At 55.1% G+C, this 15,625-nt stretch overlaps 1 protein-coding gene across 3 annotated transcripts in view; it reads left to right on the top strand.

Annotated features, from left to right (window-relative positions):
* SLC39A11 (solute carrier family 39 member 11) overlaps positions 1–15,577 on the top strand; it is a 97,407-nt gene extending 81,830 nt beyond the window's left edge. For all 3 annotated transcript variants that reach the window (XM_074889312.1, XM_074889311.1, XM_074889309.1), the window contains exons 8-10: positions 12,510–12,608; positions 13,542–13,700; positions 13,858–15,577. In XM_074889312.1, coding sequence (XP_074745413.1) covers positions 12,510–12,608; positions 13,542–13,700; positions 13,858–13,936 — 337 coding nt within the window. In that variant the 3' untranslated portion in view covers positions 13,937–15,577. The remainder of the gene's footprint in view (positions 1–12,509; positions 12,609–13,541; positions 13,701–13,857) is intronic.
* Positions 15,578–15,625: the final 48 nt, after the last annotated feature.

Raw genomic sequence — 15,625 nt, 5'->3', positions numbered from 1 at the left:
TGTCTTGGCTTCATCCTGTATCCAAGAAAAAATATTCCTGTGTGAATAATGAAATCAGCGTGTCACCAAACACAACAGCACGTCCAGCCTCTCCCGGAGCAGCTCCAGAGCTACCGATGGCTCCCGTCATCTCACATGGTCGGGTCTGTGGGACGGGTAAAAGAAATGTGGTAGGAAAGCTGTGTGGCCTTCAGTGGTTTTGTTGAGCTGCCTTCAAAGCTACCAGATATTTTCCTCACCAATCCTGCAGTGCCTGGATAGTCTGTCATCCTGCAGACCCACCTGCTCCCCATTTTGGTGCAGTGCTGGTGAGTTAAATCCGGGGTCTTACGGCGCTTTGCTGCTCAGTCCCTGATGGGGAGAGATGCGGGCAGGGAGTAGGATCTTGTTTTCCAGTCTGAATCAGGGGCAGAGTGCAAACGTTTTCCTGGTCCTCCAAAAACGTGGTAGCTCGGTTTGGTCACAACAATCTGGGTTGCTGGAGACTGGGTTCAGGGTGAACTTAAATTTGTGATTTGTGCAGGAGACTTCCCCAATGTCAAGCAGGTCTCTGGGCTCCAGCAAGGTCCCTCGCCTGCCTGCAGTGCTGCGGGTGCCCTGGGTGCTGGGAAGGTGCTTGTGTCCCACCGTTGAGCAGACACGGGGGAGCCACGCTGAGCCCCCCAGCAAAGGGAACCCATTTTGGATCGGCAGCTGCCGTCGGGCGGGGCTCCAGCCGGGAGAGCGGCTCCTCGGTCGTTCTTGGCAGCAAACTGCATCTTGAATGGTTTATCTTGGCCTCGCGGCCTGGGGCTGCCTCCTGCCAGGCTGGGGAGGTTGAGGTGGGTCCAATCCCCCATCCTCATGCACCAGCACGGGGAGGATGCTTTTTGGAGGATTATTTTTGCTCTTTGAGTCTTGCAACCAGGGGCTTGGCTGGCCGGGGGTGGTTTTCCATCGCACAGCTGTGTTCGGGGGCAGCTGCTCTTCCCGATTGTCCGAGGTCGCTCTTGGCAGACGATGCTGCTGGAGATGCCGAGGAGGGAATTGCGGAGCAGGGCTGTGTCCCGTAGAGGTGCTGGGCAGGGGGTGAGGGAGATGGGGAACATCTCCCAAAAGCAGCCAAGCTGCAGGAGATGGAGGGCTGCTAGAGAAAACGGGTGCTTTGTGCTTTCCTGAAATTCGGAAACCAAAATTCAAGGCGCTCACAGTCAGTGGCTCAGCAGGGGAAACCTGCCCGAAGCGGTGCAGCCCGTGGTGGAGCCAGGCTGAGCGGAATCCCTCAGGCTCTGTGGCTTGTGTCTGCATGTCGGAGGCTCCTTCGCCACATTGGTGCTGGCAGGTTTAGTGGCAATGCTCGTTCTTCTTCACTTGCCTGTCCCTTGTCCGAGACAGGTGGGTTGAAAGCCTGTGGCAGCCCAGCCTCCGCTGGGCCCCAGTTTCTGGAGCTGGATGGGTGCTGCAGCTTTTATTTATTGCCCCAGGTTGGAGGAGGAGAAGACCTCCCAAGTCAGCGGGGAGGTCTCCAAAGCCTGGCTGGGAGCGGGGCTGCTGGCTGCGAATCCCTCGCTGGCTGTTCGCGTTTACATCACCATTTGTATAAATAGTCTCCCCTCCTCTTCTCTCTCACTTCTTACTTATCCTTTACTCAAGTGTCTAGACCGAGGAGGGTTTTTGGTTGATTTGTAATACTTATGAGAGACAGCTGGCCTCCCAAACAACATCTGGCTCCACGGAAAGTCTGTGTAATGGTTGCTTTCTTCTCTTTCTGCGGTGACCACTGCGTCTGCGGATACAACCTGAAGGACAGGGGATGCCAGAGCAGCTCCCACGTGGAGCTTCTCACCTCCCTGAGAGAGAGCTCATGGGGAGCTCCCCAAGCCATTCCCCAGTGTGCTGTTGGCCAACTGAATGGTTTCTGGCCAAGCTGGGTGGGAGAGGAGAAGGCTTCAGCCCTGCGTTTGCAAGAACCCACGAGCCGCAGCTGCTGAATGAGTTGTAATGCTTCCCCAGGGGCACGGCTCGCCCTGCACCCTATGTTGGGGGGTGAGGCACCCCTGGTTTTCAGTACAACCACCTTGGGTGTCTGCATCACCCCAGGAGAGCGGCTGGGGAGGCTGCCCTGAGCCGGGGAGGACCACGGAGGGGCCCTGGGGCTCTCTGTGGCAGCCCGGGCTGGGCGTGATGCTCTGGCTGGAGGACGGGTAGCGATGTGGGTGCTGCGGAGGATGGTCAGTCAGGAGGTGAGCTGGGGCCAGGCTGCACAAGCACTCGCCCTTGAACCTGGTCCCTGCTCCCACGGGGTGACGTGTTGGGCACCGCTCCCTCCCCAGCCCCAAAAGCCAAAACCTGGCAATCACATGTTCTCCAAGACCCTATTGCAAAGGTCTCTCCTGCCCTGCTTTGATCTGTAAAGTGCACCCGTCCAGTTCCTGTTCACCTTAAAATAAAAGAAAAAGGGCAAAGAAAAAAACAGAGAAAGAAAAAACCATTATCCCTGTTTATCTTACCAAGATAATGCCAAACAAAGCTCACTTTGAACACCAGGTTCATCTTTGCAGCCCCAGTGGCCTGTTCCCTCTCTTTAGCAGCCTGGTTTAAAAATAAACCCTCTGAGGAGGGGAAGCAATTTGAATGAAGACATTGTTACTGTACACGATGCAATAATAGGGCCTTTTATAGCTACAGCTGTTAGTAAATTGTTTAGTTCCAGGTTTTCGGGCTGCATAAAGGAGCTGCTCTGGTGCTTTCACGCTCTCCCCCGGCGTCTTTTAACAGCGATGCTGCAGGAGATGGAAGAGGAGAAAACCATTTCAGTACTTTTAATTTTGCTTTTAGCTAATGATCCCCATCGGGATGCAAATGTGGACGCACGGGAATCGTTTGCGAGCCCCTCGATAAAACCCTGCCACGGCAGTGAGCTCTGCTCGCGCGGCGGCGGGCTGGGAACAAGAGGGATGCTGAGCTCCATCACCGTGTTACTGCAGGCACCCGGGAGAGGATGAGTAAAATACATACATATTTATCTATACATATCTGGGCTTTGATTCCCTTCAGGTTCTTTTCACCCCCGAGCAGGGAGGAAGAACAGTGTCTTTATTAACTACACTCATCCTTCTTCCCTTGCCTTGCTGGAGGCTTTTGTTTCCTGTGAGCAATGGGAGCTGTGTGTGCTGGTGGCTGCCTGGATCTGGAGGACAAGGCAAAAAAAAAACCTAAAAAATCCCCCCCAAACCATTCCCCCACCCCAGCATATTATTTGCACTGAGATTTCCAGGGCATGTAAAATAATTTTCTGTGCGAAACGTGCTTGCAATTTGAAGATTCATACAAAAAGGAGAGCGTTGGCGTTTTCGCATGAAGCTATAAACATTAATTGGCAGGTATTATTGGGAATTTTTATATGTGGGCCATAATCCCAGCCCTGCTTTTAGACCACCCAGCTTCTGTGTGTGTTTAATTTTTGAAAAAATATTTTAATAACCTTTATAAGGTTCTGTATCTCCCTCCAGCTCTAGCCTTCCCCGAGATCAATGCAGCCACATCATTAAATCCCACTTTATTTATGGGTGTGCCTGTATGAATATGTAAAAATTTAAATTATCTGCAGCCTGACGCTGTTTAAAATAGAGTTAACGAGGTCTCAGATGAGGGTCTTCTTAAGGTGTTTAAAAATAGGTGCTTGTGACTTGTAGGGTCTTGACCAAAACCTCCTGGTGATGGTTGGAGCTGGAAGGTGCTGCCTGCGGCTCCTCAGTGGCTGCCGGCAAAGGACGTTGTTGGTTTCTGCTCAAAACTGGAGCAATTTCCATCCAAGCCACCACCTTCGGGAGCTGGCTCTGATGAGGTGCGAGCTCTCACCCGTCCCCGCAGACTCTTTTTATGGTCGTTGCTGTTCTGCTTGTTTGGTGGGATTTACAGGGTGCCTTGGAGCTGGGTGGCTACGGGGCTCGGGGGTGGCCACTAACGATGCTGAGCTTTTCTCCGAATGCGCTTCTGAAAAAGGAAAAATGTTGTGAATAACAGCAGTGGTGGGGTCCTGCAGCTCTGCCTGCTGCTTTTCAGTGCTGCCTTCCTGTCCTTGTTGTAGGAACGGGGAAACTGAGGCAGGGGCGGGTGCTTGTCATGGGGGCTGAGCCTGTCCCGGGGCTCACCCACCCGTCTGCAGCCAGAGCATCGTCCCACCTTGGGCTGGGTCCCCAACTCCCCCCAAGACTGGGCAGAGCTGGGGACCACCCGCCAGCTGCCTGGGAATATTTGGGTCTTGTGCTGGTCCCTCTCTTTGGACAGGAATTTAACCCAAGTAAATACAACAGGGAGTTGATGCTGAGAAGGGGAAGTGATGTCTTCATCCATTTACAAATATCTGTCAATTTTTCAGCTAGGTAGACCATAACTGTGCAAACAGAAATTTGTCTGGGCGATGTCTCCTGCTTTTCCTTACGTGCTGTGAGGAGGAAGCGGCAGGACAAGGGCGATGGCTCCCGGCTTGTGTCTCCTGCAAAGGGGGTTTTGCAGGGAGCGACTCCAGGGCTCGGTCACGTCTTCTGCTTGTTTTGCAGATACCAGCCTTGGAGAGCCAGAGCTGGGCGAGGTTGGGTGACACTGGTTGGATCCTGTGCTCACAGGTTGCGTTCACACTCTTATCTGGCAGCGGGAGAAAGCGCCGGGGCTCCCTGAGCTTTTCCTGCTGCGCAGCTGAGGTCAAAACGTGGCGAAAGAGAGAAGAGAGCAGGAGCGTGAGGAGCTCATGAAACGTGTCTTTGTGCTTCCTAGATCAGGGGAGATGTGAACTTTTACCCTGTGCGTGAGTCTGACTCATAAATCAAACAGTTACATAAATAACCGGGCAGATAAGAATAAAGATTTTAAAACCCCAGAGGAATAAATAGTCCCTAGACAACGGGACCCCTCCGTGCGATCCGGCAGGGTACGCCGGCTGGCCGCAGTTCCTATCGCTTATCGCCCGCCCCGGCTGCTGTTGAGGCTTTGAACTTGCTCTTGCCAGCAGCCGCTGGCATTGGGGCATGGCTGGACTCGTGGGGGTGTCTGGACTCATGTCCTTTTGGCTGAGCCCCCCCGGCTTTGCTGGGATGGGGAGGAGATGCCTCATGGGGCATCCAAGCCCGGGCTGGCAGCACCTGGTACCCGGAGCGATGACCCTCGCTCACACCCTGTATCTCATGGGATGTTCTTGCACCCTTAGCCAGCTGCCTCCGAGGGCTTGCCCACCTTTGTGTGCCAGTCCCATTTCCTCGGCTAATTAAGCTGTAATGATAATGACTTGCTCAGGGAGGGTTTGGAGGGTCAGTCCTCCCCAGGGAGCGCAGGAGGATGCAGCGACCACGAGATGCAGCAGGAGCTGAGCTTTGTGTTTGCTGTCAGTTGAAGTGGGATTGGGGAGGGGAGGTGGGAAAGAGCCTGAGTGCTCGTGCGAGTCTAACAGACGCGTGTGCCACGGGCAGGACGCAGAGCACGCCGACGCGCGGCAGGTTGGGAAAGGAAAGCAAAAAAAAGCCCTGTGTGTTTTAGCTGAGTGATGTAACCTGAAGATGGAACCAGCTCAGAACGTGGATGTGTTTGGATGCTTCGTGCATGGACCTGTCCCCATCCCCCTCGCCTTAGTGCGCAGGATGAGGATGGCCGGTGGCACGGGGGCTACCCCGTCCTGCCAGCCCAAGCCCTGCCTGAGCTGAGGTTCGCTGGGGAGGGGAGGTGGGTGGCAGCCCTGTCCCAGGCTGGCCTGGCACTGCTGGGGATTTCTGTCGGGAAAGCTGGAGAATTTCTTGCTCTTCAGCTAAAGTTCACGTCCCGGTTGCCGCAGTCAGAGGGGAGAGCAGGTTTTATGACTTTGAACTTAGCTTATGTGCCTTTGGGATAAATTAAGGGTAAAATTTCCTAAAATTGTAAATGTTTACTGCGTGTGGATCCAGAGCGGTGTATATTTAAGGCTGGCAGAGGGCCAGGTGAGCAGATGTGACACAGACCGGGCGGCACGCTGCTTAGAGCCCGAGCGAGTGAATGGGAAGAGGGAGGGAAGGGGTAGGAAAAGGTATGGAAGGGGCTGCTGAGGAGCAGCTCTGAAAGGGCCGAGTGCTGGGGCAGCAGGTGTTGTTTCCCTTGGGATGTGTCTATGCATGGCTCTAGCAGAGACCCGACATGAGCACAAAAGCGAGTGTGCTGAGACCAGGGTGTGGAGGCAGTAAGGGAGGAGGCTGGGGAGGGAGCAGATCTGGGGCTATAAACGTGACATCTTTGGATCTGGTTTTAGCCAAAAGCATCTGGCACTTAGGAAGACTGTCAAGCTGTGTCTAAAAGCTGCTCGTTCATGAGCATGACCTGGAAACGTGGGTGCTGAGGGCAGGGCTGGGCCTGAGGACACCTCGCATGGTGAGTGTGGCCAGCAGGGACAGGGAAGGGATCTCACCCCTGTGCTCGGCACTGGTGAGGCCGCCCCTTGATGAGTGGGTTCAGTTTTGGGCCCCTCACTCCAAAAAGGCCATTGAATGACTCGAGCGTGTCCAGAGAAGGGCAACGGAGCTGGTGCAGGGTCTGGAGCACAGGTCTGATGGGGAGCGGCTGAGGGAACTGGGGGGGGTTTAGTGTGGAGAAGAGGAGGCTGAGGGGAGACCTCCTGGCCCTCTGCAACTCCCTGAAAGGAGGGTGCAGAGAGGGGGGATGAGTCTCTTGAGCCAAGGAACCAGCGCCAGGCCAAGAGGGAATGGCCTCAAGCTGCGCCAGGGCAGGGTCAGACTGGCTCTTAGGAAGGATTTCTTTGCAGAAGGGGTTGCTGGGCGTTGGAATGGGCTGCCCAGGGCAGGGGGGGAGTCCCCATCCCTGGAGGGGTTGAAGAGTCGGGTTGACCCAGCGCTGAGGGATCTGGTGGAGTTGGGAACGGTCAGTGTGAGGTTCATGGTTGGACTGGAGGATCTTCAAGGGCTTTTCCAACCCAGATGATTCTGTGATTCTCCATTCCTGGGAGCAGTCTGGCGGAGCAGCTTCTGCCCAGGCTACATAACCCTCAAACCCGTGCCCCTTTCATCGTCTGCTTTTGTGGTTCTCATTGGAGATGTGTATCCGTGCGACCATCCAGCCCGTTCCTGACTCCCGATCTCTGCAGCTCTTCCCCTGGTTTGTGTCCCAAATTCTTCCCTGCTGCTTCTCCTCTTCCCTTTTTCCTTCCAGATGCACTGGTTGTCTTTGGTGCCGTTTGGAAAGCACCTTGCTTGCCGCACGGTTTGGGTGGAGGTTCTGCTGTCGACTTCCAAATGAGAACAGGGTGCCTGTTTTTGTCGGATTTCACTCACATGTAATTTCCAATCTGTCCGTGTGTCCATGTAACTTGAAAATTGTACAGTGGCTCCCAGCCTGGTCGTTTCTTTGTCGGTGGGGAGGAGAGCTGAGGGCTCTCAGGCTCAAGGCAGCGTGCGATGGGCAGCACATGCTGCATCCCCTGCCCAGGGTGGGGGTACACCCTGCATCCCCTGCCTGATATGGGGGTAAACCCTGCACCCCCTGCCCAGAATGGGGGTACACCCTGCATCCCCTGCCCAGGATGGGTTCCCATGTTGTTCCATGCATTTCTGCGTCACTGTGGGTGATGGGGCTGGTGGCTGCACTCAGGAGGAGGCATGGTAGGTTTGTATCCACTTTTTTCTTTTTTTTTAATGGTTTTGAGTGTTTGAGATGAAAGATCCTGCATTATCAAAGGGCAAATCTGCACGAGTACCATCCTCCCACCTGCTTTTTCAGATTTGGCCATTAAAACACAGAGCACCTAAAGCAACGGAGTCACCAGAGCCCCGTGTGCCTGTGGATGGGGCTCAGGGTGGGCGTGTGGTCCAGCAGGTGCCGGGGCTGGCGGAGGGGATGGCTCCCACCCCGCTCCCCCCGGCAGCTCCCCGGCCGTCTCCTCGCGTGAGAGCCTCCCGTGACGCCGGGGCAGAGCGTGCCGGCAGCTGTGTTTAACAGGTAGGGCAGGTATGGGGAAACGCCGAGGGCCCCGCGCTCGCCGCAGAGCTCCTTCCCACCTGCGAGCCCTGATCAAACACCTCGACGGGCGGCCCGAGTGGGAGCCATGATGTAATCTTGGGAACCCAAAACAATCGGCCCTTTCATGGCAAGACGATAACAATCAAAACAGTATGTAAGGGCCTGCCATGCAAGAATACACATGCACATTATACACTGGAGGGAATTGAAAGCCGTAGTGAAAAGGGGCTTGTTAAGAATATGTAGCCTGCTTTCATAATCAGTTTGTAAAAGAATAGGCCCTTGAAAACAAGGGTTTAGGCTTATAGAAGGCTTTCTGTGCCTTGACCTTGCAAATATGCAGAGATGCCAACTTTTTTTTGAAAGTGAACTTGGAGTCTCCCAGCGTGGTGCCATAGCAGTTGGCAGGCGAGCTGGGGGTAGGAGGTCCAGCCCCGGTATGTTCCCGGGGGACACGAAGTCTTTCTCTCTCGCCACGAGGAGCTGGTCCTTGGTGGAGTTCCACCAGCATGCCGTGGTTTTACCTTTTCTTCCTTAAAACTGCAGCACTGGGCTCTGCTGCGGAAGAGGATCAGCCAACGCAAGGGCGGACCCATCCCAGCAGCGCTGGCTCTCTGCAGAGCTCACGTGTAGACGGCACGTGTCCGAGTGGCATTTCTGTTCCCAGATCGAGGAGGTTATGGAGGACATCGCTGTCACCACCACCATCTTACAAACGGGGAAGCTGAGGCAGAGAGCTGGGAAAGGTAACGTGTCCAATGCACGTTGGCTCCTTGATCCTCGATGCTTCCAAGGACACCTGAGTCTGTTGTGCCCAAATGGAGGAGACACCCAAGTGACATTCCCGCGCTGGCTAAGGTGCCGGTGGCAGAGCCGGTAACGGCGCACGCGCATCCCTGGGTGGAGTCCTGTGTGGCTTCCCCTGGGCTGCTCTTTCTTTAGATGTGTAGGCTGGGGATGAGCCACAGGTTATCCTCCTCATCTGCAAAATGTCTTCTAGCTGGACACAGGTGGCCCATCAGACCAGATGGGAGCTGCTTCTAACACCTCTATCATTTATTCCCCACTTTTCTCGCTTGAGAGACTTAGAGAGAACGTCTCTAAACATTTCATCCTGATGATTGTCCCTCTGGCTGTGCTGGCTCATCTCCCCGCCGCCATCTCCTCTGTGTCCCGTAGCTCGCTGGGGGCACTCAGAGGTTTGGCTCCCCTGAGCCAGGCTGCTCCAGTCTGTCTTTGTGCATCTGTTTTACAATGTGTTTCTTTGCAGTCGGGGGAAGCCTTCCAAGAATCCCCACCTATTTCCGTAATAAGGACGCCTTTGTTTTCCCCATACACAATGCAGCTTTGATTCAGTTGCTTTCTCACCAACTGTGTTGCCGTCAGCTCGACACGGGAGCTACAGAGAAGGTGTGAGGTGTGCACGGCTCGGCGGCCAAGGGGGAGAGGAATGTCCCCTGGGATGGTTTTATTTCACAGCTGAGGCATCGGAGGTAAATCTTCTTCGCTTTAGCACCTGGATATCTCCGGAGATGCTGTGTGGGGCAAACAGAGGTGGTCCCTGAGCAGCGAGTGGACGTACCCTTCGTGCAGTGAACACAGGCAGAGCAAAGAGCAAGGCTTATGTGTTCTAGCCTCCACGTTGTCACACAGTTGTCCTCATCCTGATGGCGTTAGAGTCCCCGGGAAAGGTTCAAAAGGCCCCAAAGTCCAAGAAGAGTTCAGGCAGAACTGCGGTGGGAGGAAACGTTGAAGGAACGACTGGTCCTAGGGATGGGGGAGCGTGGTCTGGGCGAGCAGGCACAGTGTGGGTACACGGCGGGGACCGGAGGCCAGGAGATGCCATGGGGACCTTCTCGGCCTGTGGCTGAGCCCAGAAGGGCCTTTCTGCCCCGCAGATGTCCCAAAGCAGGAGCAAGAAGCCCCACGTGCAGGGACGCCTGTGGCCAGGCGCTGGGGCTCTGGTGGCCTTTGCCTCTTGCCACACCGCACGCTTTGCATGCCCGCGCCCGACCCCTGCCCCACACAGCGTGACGCCGACCCCCACGTTTCTTGGGAAAACAGGTTAAAATCTTGATCTGGGAGGGGCCACACATGGCTGCCTCCCCGCCGAGGCCTGGGAGAAGTGGGTGGCCTGGCCCCAGCAGGTCCCTGTTGGTGTTGAGGATGCTGTGACCCACCGTGCACGGCGGCACGTTGCTCGCCATGGTGCGTGCGTGCCGTGGCACATGGCACGTTGCTCACTATAGCCCATTGCTTGTGGTACTCGCCGAGCCGGCTGCCGCCCCATCCCCAGCACGTGCCAGACCTGCTGGGCAACCAGCGCTGCTGGGGAGGTGGCCCAAGCCATAGAGCCGGGGCCAGTTCTTGCTTTCGGGGAGCCCTGATGGGTTTTACTGGGGGTGTGCGTGGGGGAGAGAGGACGAGGAGAGCAGGGGCAAACCCACCCGTCTGGGCTTCTCCTCCTGGATCCTTCCTGGGTTGAATTCCCCTTCCTCCTGCCCCTTGGGACTTTCTCTCCCCCAGGGCTGCTGCAGGGCGAGGGGTCAGCGCGGGGTTCCCTCCTCCCAGCGGGACTGGGGGTGAGGGGGGGGCTCGCCACCCTTCCTGTACAGACCCCTCCATTCACACCTCCCTCTCCCACCCCATTAATTTGTTGTGGTCAGGGCCAGTAATAGCTGCTTTGTGCAAAGGCGAGGGAAGGAGGAAAAAAAACCCAGCGCACAGACAGCGGCTCCAGTGTTTTCTAAAAGGGATGTTTTTCCCCCTCCGTTCTCTCTCTCTTTCCCTTGAATAATGTTTTTGATTGTAATAGCCTGTCCTGGTTAGGGAAACCCACAGCCTCTCCCCCTTCCCCTCCCCTCTTCTGTAAACCCTGGTAGAAGTTTAAACAACCCAGAGAGATTTTTCTCACCAGTCTTATTTTACTAATAGGAAACAAGTGTTTAAAGCAGCAAAGGGAGCTTTCAGCTGCTGGCAAAGGAATAACTGACCTTGCAGAGCAGTGCTGGGGTCCCGCTCGGAGCCATGGGCTGGGGCAGGTCACAGCCCGGCACCTCACTGTTGGGGCTTTGAGCCCCCCCAGGGACGGCCACGCTCTCGGTGTCCCCTCAGGGACGGGCCATGGCCAGCTCCACCAGTATGGACCAGCAAAACCACGATGGGAGAATTGCTCCAGCTGTGGAACGAGTCACAGTTCGCTGTGGTGGAGCTGCTCAGCCTAAGGAGCCTACCCCATAAAAAACGAGCCCTGTTTGGTGTGGTGCTTGTGATGCCCTCGAGTGAAGGAGAAAACTCCATATCCCAATTTCCTGGTTTTCACCAAAAATCCCAAACTCCCGCTGAGCTGGAAGGGACCCTGGAGCAGAGGGGAAGGAGCGTTCCCAAGGCTGGAGCAAATCCCGGCGGAGGATGGGTGATGGTGTGGGTGGGAGTGCTGGGGTGAGGTGCTGCTGCACGGGGCTGGGGTGCAGCTGCCCCCGGCGCAGAAGGTCTGACAGACCCTCCCACGGCAAATCCCTCTTTCCTGGCTGTTCGAGGAGCTGTTTCCCTTTTGGACAAGCTCCGGGTGATGTGGTGGTCCCACTGTGTGGGAGAGGCTTGGGCAGGCACAGGGTGCTCTGAAGGTGGGTGCTGAAAGGGCTGTTGGGGCCAAGTGTGGGAGGGGAAGGGGCAAGCGAGGAGAAACCTCACCTAATCCTCTGCCCTTGAACGTCCCTTCAAACCTCTCCCATCCGTCCTGGAGTTGTCAGCTCCAGGAGCTGTGTTTGCTGCCGCTGGGGACGTGGGGCTTTACTCAGAGCGGTTCAAGTTCACTGTGGCTCCTGCCTAACCCCCTTTATCAGGCTTTTTATCTCTTGTGCCTGGAGAAATGGTCCTCACAGCGGCCTGCCTCCTCCTGTGCCACTTCACTGATGGACAGAGCAGCTCTCCCCTCCAGCTGGTTTTAGCTCTGGAAGTCCAAGTGCCGCCTTTCCGTAGGACAGAGGGGGAAAAAAGAGAGAAAAAAAGCAAAATCCTGTGGCTAAAATATACACCTTCTCTTCTGACAAGCTGTAAGGCTCGTGCAGGAGTGGTTATGGTTAAGGACAGTGGTTATGGGAGAGGCACTTGGGGCCTGTCTGGCAAAGCCCCCCCGGGAGGGAGGAACCCCGACCCTTTTGGGGGACCCACGAGCCTGGAGCTCCCCCAAACACCAGGGCCCAGGGATGCTGCGGCTCTTGGAAAGCCTCGAGTCAGAAATGCCTCGTGTGGCCTCCCCAGCCAGGTCTCTTCTCCTCGTCTGGTCCCTGTCACTCCCAGGGCTGGTGCTGAAGCTGATTAAATGCTGCAGAGCTCTTTGAAGATGAAGTTTGCTGTGTTCATGTTAAATATTAGCATGACTCGCCCCAGGGCGAGCTGCTCTTCCATTCAAAAGGCCTATCTTGAATAATGTCTTTTTTCTTTTTCCCAGCTCACAGCAGCCGACCCCAGGCTGTGCTTTCCACTTTATATATTTTTTTAGTTTTATTTTTTGGTGTGCTTTTTTGTGTGGATAGGAACTTAGCGATCGGGATTGGGATCCAGAATTTCCCGGAGGGCCTGGCCGTCAGCCTGCCTTTGCGCGGCGCTGGATTTTCAACGTGGAAAGCGTTCTGGTAAGCCGAGCTCCTCTTCAGCCGTGGAGGCAAGAGCCCTCTGCCAGCAGCTCTGGACGAGCGGGTGCCTATAGATTTCCTCCCCATATCTGTTTGTGTTGCTCTGTCACGGAGCTGCATGATCCCGGTGGGTCACCCCATCCTGCTTCAGCTGCCTGCTGAGTGCCCAGATCCTGCACTAAAGAAGTTTGGGGTTTTTTTTTTACAGGTTGGGTTTTTTTTTGTTTAATTTGTTTCATTTTTTTCTCTCACTTCGCTCTGGGCTGGATTTCAAACCCACTTTTTATTTTTTCTTTTCCCGGAGGTGAAAAAGCCAAGGGCATGAACCCTGCGAGCGCAGGGCCGCGTTCCTGCCCGTGCACGTGCGCTCGGCCGGGTGATGGATGGGAGGGCAGGGGGGCGGCTTGGAAACGGCTCTCGCCAAAGCTTTGTTTTCTTTTCCTCCCACCCACCTCCAATTCAGTAAGCACAGCCAGTGCTGGGACTTGCACCGGGATTGCTGCTGCCGGGAAGGGAGTTCCCATGGTCTGGAGAGTTAAACTAGTCCTAGAGAGAAAGAAAACGAGGGGGAAGAGCACAATTTCATCCTGGTTGAGGCTGTGGCCACATGTCCTCTTTGGGATTGAGCTACGCCGGTTGGAAGTGTTTCCTCTGTGACCCATTCCTGCCCACGAGCTGGATCCCCAAATCTCACAGAGCTTTTGGGGGAAGGAATCGGATCGTGCCTTAATTCCCTTCCTGAAAAAATCACCTTCCTTGCCTGTTTAAAATAATCCAGGTGGCTTGTCCTAGTGTGGCTGGGTGGCCGGCCTCCTCCTGGCCATGGTGGCCTTAGGGAAGACCATGGGGATGGGGAGGTGCAGAGGGAGGGAGGGGGGCTGTGCCACCCCTCGGGCCGCATCCCCGGTGGCTTTTAGTCTTGGTCTTTCATAGGTACGGGCAGCTGAGCGGCATGGTGGAGCCCTTAGCCGGCGTCTTCGGTGCCTTCGCCGTGGTGGTGGCAGAGCCTCTCCTCCCCTACGCCTTGGGCTTCGCGGCCGGAGCGATGGTCTATGTGGTGATGGACGATATCATCCCCGAGGCACAGACCAGGTGAGAGCCCTCGGGGAGCACCGCTAAAGGCAGACGGACACGGCGGGAAGCGCAGAGGACCCCAGAAGATCCTTTCCCTTGTGTGGATGAGATGGAAAGCAACGCTTCCCTCATCCCGGCTCCCAGGAGCTCACGCCCTCCCCTTTTCTCCCTGCAGTGGCAACGGGAAGCTGGCGTCCTGGACCTCGATACTGGGATTTGTGGTGATGATGTCCCTGGACGTTGGGCTCGGGTAGGGCAGCGCGCCGCTCCCCGGGAGAAGCCTTCAGAGCCACTTGTGCAGCGGCGTTTGGAACTGGACACGCGTTATCCTCTGGACTTTTTTTGTATATATATTTTTTTGGATCTGGTTTGGTGTTGATTTCCTATAATTTTATATCTCTTCCTTCCCTCCAACGTCATGTCGATGGTTTTCAAAGCACAAATACAGGTGGTTCCTCGCGGGTCCTGTTTCCTTTCGCCACCAGATTTTCTTTTCCTCTCAGGAGGGTCGTTGGACGACGCGTTGGCTGGGCTGCAGGTCACCCTGTCCTTTCCCTTCTGCGCTGGGCTGGTTTCTCTGAGTCAGGTCGCTCTGGGTTTTGATCATTTTTGTTCTGTAGAAGATTAGAAATTCACTGTCGCGTGTTTAAGCTGGTCTGTGGTGAAGTACCAAGGCATTTGAATGGAGTAAACTCCTTACAGAGTCTCGATTTCCACAGTTTTTTCGGAAGTCAGGTGGAAGGCGTTAGGGCTGAGGTAACACGTACAGCACCCTGTGGGATCGCAGGTCTCGCGCATCCTGCTGGTCCTGGGGAATGTCTTAAGGTATTAGTTTTGATGGATGCAAATAGTCCAGGCAAATAAAAATGAATTTTCTTGGGATCTCTGTAAGAGAGAAATGTCATTTTTTCCTAAATTTATCTCGTAAGTGGGGCATTGATGCAGTGCGTTGTGTTCAATACCCCGAGGTTTTCTCTGAAAAAAAACCACGGGGAAGAATAATTTTTGTGTTTTCTGGCATGTACTCTTTGCAAAGGCAAGGTGCAGTCACACGTGTTGGGGTTGACGTGCTGCCTGACTGGTGGTCAGCCGGCTGCGTTGCCCCGTGGGCCTGGCGCTGGGTCTGGCTTTGCCAAGCGATTGCTGGTTTACGGCTGCTGGTTCCACTGGTTGTAACTCCCCGAAGAGCCAACGCGGGTTCTTCCCAGCCGTGGCCCTGGGCGCTCTTCACCCCGCAGAAGAGCTCGGAGCTGAGTCAGGACCTGAATGTGCCAGGAGCTCTCGTCTTCCTGAGCAGCATCAGGATGAAATAATTCATCAGGGTGAATTAATTATCCTACCTGAAGAGCCAGAAACATGCACCGTGTACCTGCCTCTTCACCTTCTGCTTTCCCAGCATCTCTTGTTGAACAGCTGTGTCTGAGCAGGCAGGATTAGGCCTTTCTAGGCTGAGGAGCGAGCCCTGCCCGTCCCTCCCCGTGCCTGGAGCGAGGAGCGAAACGCTGAAGCTGGAAGGATGCTGTAAACCTCACCTCCCTCTTCCCCAAGGATGCTTCTGTCTTCAGTAACGAGGGGTTCGTTAGACCCTTCAGTGGGAATAACTGGATCACCTGGCTGCCACCGGCATCCTGGGAAGCGGGGCTACGAGTCGGGGCTCACTGGCCACCACTCGGTCCTGCTGGAGGAGCTGCAGGAGGGGCAGCCAGAGGGAACAGGCTGGAATAAACTTAAGCTAGAGCCATGCATTTTTGTTTGGTTCTTTTTTTTTTTTCTTTTCTTTGGTTGGATTTCATTTGTACTTCATTTGTGTGTCACGCTGGATGATACAAAACTACTGTTTGCCAATGGATTTGACCTTTTAACTGTGATTGGTTTCAATAAATGGGAAATTCAGAGTTTGCGATGATTTATTTTAATGCCATGAAGACATGCCTTTGCTTCTC

This window comes from Strix uralensis, chromosome 19, assembly GCF_047716275.1.
Source record: "Strix uralensis isolate ZFMK-TIS-50842 chromosome 19, bStrUra1, whole genome shotgun sequence".
Lineage (NCBI taxonomy): Eukaryota > Metazoa > Chordata > Aves > Strigiformes > Strigidae > Strix > Strix uralensis.
The sequence above is the reverse complement of the archived record's forward strand: the minus strand, read 5'-3'. Positions and strand labels throughout refer to the sequence as shown.